At 57.8% G+C, this 6,916-nt stretch overlaps 1 protein-coding gene across 1 annotated transcript; it reads right to left on the bottom strand.

Annotated features, from left to right (window-relative positions):
• Positions 1-3,831: 3,831 nt before the first annotated feature.
• On the bottom strand, positions 3,832-6,652 carry ARSI (arylsulfatase family member I). Its single transcript, XM_009961430.1, has 2 exons — positions 6,333-6,652; positions 3,832-5,233 (listed from the first exon to the last, which is right to left on the bottom strand). Exons 1-2 carry the CDS (start codon positions 6,650-6,652, stop codon positions 3,832-3,834), a joined length of 1,722 nt encoding a protein of 573 aa, XP_009959732.1.
• Positions 6,653-6,916: the final 264 nt, after the last annotated feature.

Here is a 6,916-nt window from a genome sequence, read left to right as displayed (position 1 = left end):
CTGCTTCTGGCTGGGATGGGGTGTCCCCAGGGCCACCCTCTCCCTGACATCAGGGTGTCCCCAGAGCCACCCTCTCCCCGACACCAGGGTCTGTGGGCAGGGACCCTCCTGTAGACACGGCCATGGATACTTGGGGATGCCCAGCAGGTGCCATGCAGCTCCCTGAGGCCATTGTGCGTTGGCTCTGGATGAGGAGAAACCTCTGCAAAAACCACGTCCTTGGACCCCTGGCAGGAGAAAGGACACGACTGCCTGGTGTGACATACAGCCCCTGGTTCAGAGCACCCTATCCCTGGCATGAGGTGCCCAGGGTGCCCTGCCACCTTCCCACCATGGCAGTTTGCTGAGATGTCCATCCTCTTTCCTGTTCCTGGGCTTCTGGGCTTCTTCCCTTCCCTCCCTTTGGTGAAAGATGCCTGTGGGGCTGGAGAGGCTCCAAGGTACCGCCGATCCTGCCTGACCCATCCCATCCCCATCCTACCCCCGCCCTCATCTGCATCCCATCCCAACACCATCCCACTCGCATTCTCATCCCCATCCTCATTCTCATCCTATCCCAACTTCATCCATCCTCACCCTGATGCCCTCCAGCTGGCAGGGTGGAGGCAACCAGTCCAACCCAACAGCGGAGAGGCAGACACTACCCCTCCATCCCACCCCGCTCTCGCCTCCTCCCAGCCCAGAGTCCCCATGGCCCCAGGCGCATCCCCCTGCCCCTCCGCAGGGCCACATCCTGCACCCAGCTCCTGCCCAGGGTCTGGAGCAGCCTTGGGCTTGCACGGCTCTTTGAAGGGTGGTGGGAAAGGAGGGGAGCGCTCAGCCTGTCTGTGCAAACACACCTCCTGGGTGCAGCACCAGGGCCGGGCAGGGAGCTCCACCATCCGAGCACCTCACCAGCTGCATTAAGCTCTTGGCAGCCAGAGTGCACAGGCACTCCTAAGGGGCTTGAACTGTGCGAAAACACGTGATTTTGATACATTGCTGCATTCTTCCCCACAGAGACCATTAATGAGCACCGACGGGATGCCCCTTCCCAGCCCGATGTTCAGATACTGCAGGACTGGAAACAGTGGCAAAGGACAACTGCTGTGCACGAGTTGGAGGTTCTGCACCCTCCAAGCACCCAGAGATGCTCCTGCCTACTTCTCCTCTTTGCTTTTGGGAACTACAACTTTCCTTCAACTGTTCCTTTTTGCAAAAATTCAGAATGCAACTTTTTTTTCATTAAAAAAGAAGAGCGCAGATCCAATGCTATGGCTAGGCTGACTGCAGGAACTCGGCATCAGCCCAGCAGATCAGAAACTGGAAATGAAGCAAGACCAGGAGAACCTTTTCATGGGGATATTAGTAAAAGTGAAGGGAGAAAAATCAAACATGTTTTCATGGAAATTTCCATTTTTGAAGAAAAAAAAAATAAAAGAAGGACTAAACTTGGATGCATTTATATAAATATGGAAATGAAAGCCGTTTCCCGAGCCTTGTCACCGCCCCATGGCCAGCCCCTCTCTCCCACTCTCTCCAGCACCAGCTCCCCATTTGCTGTGACTTGTGCCCAAGCCCCCCGTAGCCATCACCCCCTGCTCTCCTCTGGCTCCAGCTCAGCCTGCAGCAGCCTCCTCTTCTTCAGCAGAGTCTTGCTTTATATCCAGCAACTGGTTGGCTTTGCCAAATGGCAGCCGGTGCTGCCGACGGGCACACCGGTGGTGCGTGTCCCAGGGGACCAGGCTGGCCGGTTGAGGTAGTTCGAGGCTGTGCAGCATCGTCCCGGCGCTCGCCTCGGCCGGGGTGATGCAGCAGGGACTGGTCCCCACGGAGTGATGTGCTAAGGGAGCAGGAGATGGAGGAGCTGGGTCCCCCTCTGAAACCTGTCCTTGATGCCACTGCAGGGGATGGGCCCGTAGGGATGCGGGGGGCGGGCGGGATGGCACAGTGATGGGCGTGCACGGAGCAGCTGGGACCGGTGCACACACCGCCACGCTCTGGCTTTGCAGACTCCTTCCCATCTCTACAACAAGGGGCCGCCTCTATTCTGCCTTGCTGTCAGCTTTATTTTTTTTTCTTTGTTTCTATAGAAAATCCCAATTCCCCCAAATAATCCAGCTAAGAGTAAGAAAAAAAAAAAAAATACAAACGTGTCATTGCATTCTCTTCCCGTCCCCTTCCCTCTCTCACACACAGGGCTTGAAAGAACACTGAAAGGTATTCAGCGTGCACGCTGCCAATTGTCACATCTTTCAATGACAGATTTTAAATGAATGTTATTTTGCAAGGGAGAGAGAGAGGGGAAAGAAGAAAAAAAAAAAAAAGAAAGCCCACACTGCTCATCCAAGAGCTGACAAGTCCTAACGGGCCTCATTTTCCAGAGACAAAAATAACTATTTTCAAAATTCACAGCAGGGCCTTCGCCTACACACGCTGCACCAAGAGAAACCTGTGGGGAGAAATGTAAAACACATTGTGTAAATGGAAATGCACCATGCATCCAAAACGCTTTTCAAGCTATTTACCCTCTTTCATCCTTGCCAGCTCTCCTCTGAGCACACGTACGTGCGCCCGCACCCTGCCGCAGGCGCGGGGGCACGGCGCTTTGCTGGCTGCCCCGGCTCTTGAGCCGCCTGGCCCCTGGCGATCGCATGGGCTGGCTCCCCACGGCAGGAGAATGACGGGGAGGTGTTTCCCCCCCTACGCGTGCGCTGCTGGGAGAGTGGTGCCTATCTGTGGCGAGGGGACGCGGTGCGGCGCTGGCAGGCGGGAGTCGTCCCCATCGTCCCCCTCCCCTGGCTTCGAAGTCCTGCAGCTACAGAGCAGAACATCAGCCTCTGCAGAGACCTTCCTGAGATCTTCCTTCTGCCCCAGGTTCAGCAGCGGGGATGTGGGGATGGGGACAGCCCCGGCACTGGGAAGGGGCAGCCAGGGGTGGTTGGCTGGTTGGATGCGTGGGGAAGAACATGGGTGCCTATAGCCATGCACATGGCGGGTCCAGCCAGGCAGAACTGTGGATGAAAGGATCTGCTGAGCGGCTGACCCATGGGAAGTCCACCAGAGCTTGGGGCAAGCTTGCCTCCCACATGTGGGGCCGTGGAGAACCGTCTGTCCTCTGAGTGCATCCAACCACATCTCCGTGGGCCATAGCTCCTCGTTGGGGCTGCTCCCAGCCCCCCCCAGTCAGTGGAGAGGAGAAGCCATGGCCCCATATGAGGTCCCTGTAGCAGCAAGGCTGAGTTCAGCCATGGCAGTCTCAAATCTGACATCCAGGAATCTGTCCTCCCACAAATGAGTATAACAGGGAAACATTGTGGTCTTGGGTTTGGGGGAGGCCCTCGAGTTCCCAGAGCAAAAGCAAAGGTGGCAGCTGCCTGGCAGCAGACAGTAAGTCAGGAGCACGTATATACAACAGGGAAATGACAAGGGACAACCTGCAGGCAGAGCCACGAAGACTGGACAGCCCCTCTGCATCGCCACCCCAGCGTCCCATGCTTCCTCCTGCTGTTGCAGCAGCCAACACTTGAAGCTTGTGATTGCCTGCAGAGTCCTTGGGAAAAAGGTCTCTCTCTTTGGAAGGGGCTGTGCACAGGCCAGCCCAGCTCAGCAGACTTGAACACCACCACCGAGCAGCACGGCTGAGCCAGCATTGCCCTTCCTCGCCCATTGGGACAACCTCCCTGAGGCCACCGGTCCAGCCAGGTGTTTTGGGGTGAACCCTGGAGCAAGGGAAAGCAAGAGGGTGCTGGCCACCTCCCCATCTGACCCTCTCCCTCACTCCCACCCCGTGGCACTGCCGTCCAGAGCTCCACCCTGGCCAGGCTGGGTCAATGCTGGGGGAGTCTCCCGTCAGATGCGGTTGGACATGAGCCTGGTGTTCAGCTTGCGGAAGAAGGAGCGCAGCTTGCAGATCTTGCACTTCTTCTTCTTGTTCCTACTCTTCAGGGGCTCCCCAATGCCTTCCCACTCCTCCACATCATCCTCGCTGGCCCAAGGTCCCCAGGCACCACCATTGAAGTCCGGGTGAGCCCGGGGGTTCTCGGCAGGGTACCGCACCGGGATGGCTGTCTGGTTGTAGTGCACCAACCTCATCAGAAGGGTCCTGACCACATCTGGGCGCTGCTCCGAGAGGTCGTAGCGCTCGTAGGGGTCAGCAGTGATGTTGAAGAGCCACACGGACTTTCTCAGGCCATCGGTGAGACGCTCCAGGTTCCACCAGCTCCCTGGGAAGTTGGTCAGGGTCTGCGGGGGGATCCAGTCGCTGTACCCTGGGTCGCCAGTGAGGAGCTTCCACTCCCCGACCCGGATGGAGGCTTGCACGGCTGTGTTCCAGATGCCAAAGCCATCCTCCAAGGAGCCGTACTTGGCGTGGTTGTACAGGGGGTCGATGTTGTGCAGGATTTCAGTTCGCGGTGACTCCTTGCCCTCACTGATGGCAGGCCAGACGTTGTAGCCATCTAAGCCTGGGACGTTGCTCAGGTTGCCCCTGGCCAGGCTGACCAGAGTCGGGTACCAGTCTGTGATGTGAACTAGCGCCCAGCTGGTCCGGCGCTTGCGCTTGATCAGGGGACTGTGGACAAAACCGATGCCACGGACTCCCCCTTCCCAGTACGTCCCTTTGCGGCCCCGTAGTGGCCAGTTGCTTCCCCCGGAGAAGGTCTGCCCACCGTTGTCGGTGGAAAACACGATCACGCTGTTGTCGTAATAACCGTACTTCTTGAGGGCCCAGGTGATGTTTTTCACTGCCTCGTCCATGCACGTCACCATGGCGGCGTACTTGCGGCGAGCGACATTGCCCATGGAGCGGTAGCGGTAGATGTACTCCTTGGGCGACTGCAGAGGCGTGTGGACAGCTTGGAAGGCCACGTAGATGAAGATGGGCTCCTTGGGGCTGTGGGATGCCAGGATCTTGCTGACACGCTGGGCATAGAGGAAGGTGGAGTACTTCCCACTCTGGTCCCAAGCCACGTCCTCTCCTTCATGCAGGTCATAGCCGCAGACGCCCGGCCCGTCGCAGTTGTCGTAGGTGTAGTAGTCCACGTTGCCCGTAAGGGAGCCCAGGAAGGTGTCAAAGCCCCGACGAGTGGGCAGGCACTCCTTCTTGTAGAAGCCAAGGTGCCACTTGCCCACCATGTGTGTGGAATAGCCGGCTTCCTGCAGCTTCTGTGGCAGGGTGACCTGGTCAAGGGGCAGGCAGTTGGGCTGCCGAGGGCGGATGATGGAGTGCTGCAGCCCTGTGTGGATCTGGTACCTGCCAGAGAAGAGCCAGGAGGGATCAATGGTGATGGGGAGTGGATGGCACTTTATGTACCAGAGACCCCAAATGCACGCAGTTCTCTGTGTCACCCAGCCCAATCCCATGGAGCAAGCTCTATGCTAGAGACAGGGAGCTCCTCATCCATCCAAAAGTGCCAAAAGCAGATGCAAAAAATAAAAAAAGAGAGGGGGCTCAGCAGACATCTCAAAAGCACACTGGACTGCTCTCCCAGGATGTCACCAGCAGTCATCCCCACTGCTGCCAACCCCGGGGAGGTGGCTGGGCTCTGCCAGGGCTGGGCAGGACAAGCAAGAGTTGTGTGGCAATCCCTGTGGGTTTGCAGTACCCCACCTGGGTGCCCATGCAGCCCTGTCCTCCCCTACTTTGCACACCCCGGAGATGCCTGGGACCCCTCTAGAGCCATCAGGAGAGAAGAGAGGCCTTTGCCTGGACTCCCATCGTCTCCACCATCCCCAGGCAGTAGATGACCACATCCATAGGCACATCCCCGGGGCTCGCTCCTCAGGTGAAATCTGCCTCCTATGATGAGTGCTGACCTAGCCCTGCTCCAGGGAAAGCCCCTTCTGTCCCAGGAGGCAGAATGGCCCAGGATCAGGGGAGATCTGGATGTGCCTCCTTGGAAGAGGGGGATGGACCAGCACTTAGCCTGCCCTGGCCAGTGCAGCACTGAATGCGCAAGTAGGAAAAGCATGGTCCAAGGGACTCGTAGATGAAGGAGAGAACGATCACTCAACTCCACAGCCCAGCAGCAAATCCCCAAGGGCCATTGTGACAGCAGCATGAGACTGCCCTGGGGACACAGCTCTTCATCAGCCACTCTCCCAAAGTGACATCCATTACCCAATGGCATCCGCATTTTTGGCCTTACTATGTGCCACTATTTATCTCATGCAAAAATCAACCATTTACCCATGGAGCCTTCTAGAGAAAGCCAGCAAGATGCGTTTCTCTGGAGGATCTCCATCATCTGCCAATACACTGGGACTGTCTAGCAGCGAGCTGGGGTTAAGCCCCACAGAGCAAAGGGACAGAAGGAAGGACACCAGTGGGGTGTGAGCAGGCACTGGCTTACCTCCCGGTTATCAGCTGGCTCCGGGATGGGGTGCAGATGGGCTGGATGTAGTAGTTCTCCAGCTTAACGCCCTCCGCTGCCAGCCTGTCCAGCGTTGGCGTCTGGATATCTGAGCCGTGATACCCGACGTCGTGGTAGCCCTGGTCATCGGTCAGAATGAAGATGATGTGGGGTGGCCTGGTGAAGGCGGGACGCAGCGATTTCTCCATGGGGTCTGTGGGCACATCGGCCACCAAACTGGGCTTCATCCAGTCCCAGGATAAATAGCCAAAGCTGAGCAGGCTGACGAGCGAGAAGCCCGTGAGGGCATAGACAGCCATCCCGGAGCACACGGCGCTGCCTGCGAAGGGAGCTACTGTCCCAGCATCGCCCCAGAGCCACAGAAATAGGAGGTCTCCCCTTCCTCTGGGAGAGTCCCCAGACCTAGGGGATGGTCCCCGAAACCCCTGCAGCCGGTTTTGCGGGAGCAGCTCCCATGAAGGCACGCTCACGCGCACACAAAGAGCTTAATCCGCCGGGGCTGGGTTGCCTTCAGTCAAAAGAAAATAACCCTCACGCCGCTCCAATCAAACACATCTGCACGG

The sequence above is a fragment of the Leptosomus discolor genome, chromosome 10, assembly GCF_034619465.1.
Source record: "Leptosomus discolor isolate bLepDis1 chromosome 10, bLepDis1.hap2, whole genome shotgun sequence".
Classification (NCBI taxonomy): domain Eukaryota; kingdom Metazoa; phylum Chordata; class Aves; order Leptosomiformes; family Leptosomidae; genus Leptosomus; species Leptosomus discolor.
This window is presented reverse-complemented; position numbering and strand designations above follow the sequence as displayed.

Coding starts and splice junctions, on each gene's coding strand:
- ARSI (XM_009961430.1), bottom strand. CDS start 6,652: ATGGCTGTCTATGCCCTCACGGGCTTCTCGCTCGTCAGCCTGCTCAGC. Junction 5,234..6,332: donor AGCCAGCTGATAACCGGGAG/GTAAGCCAGTGC, acceptor CTTCTCTGGCAG/GTACCAGATCCACACAGGGC.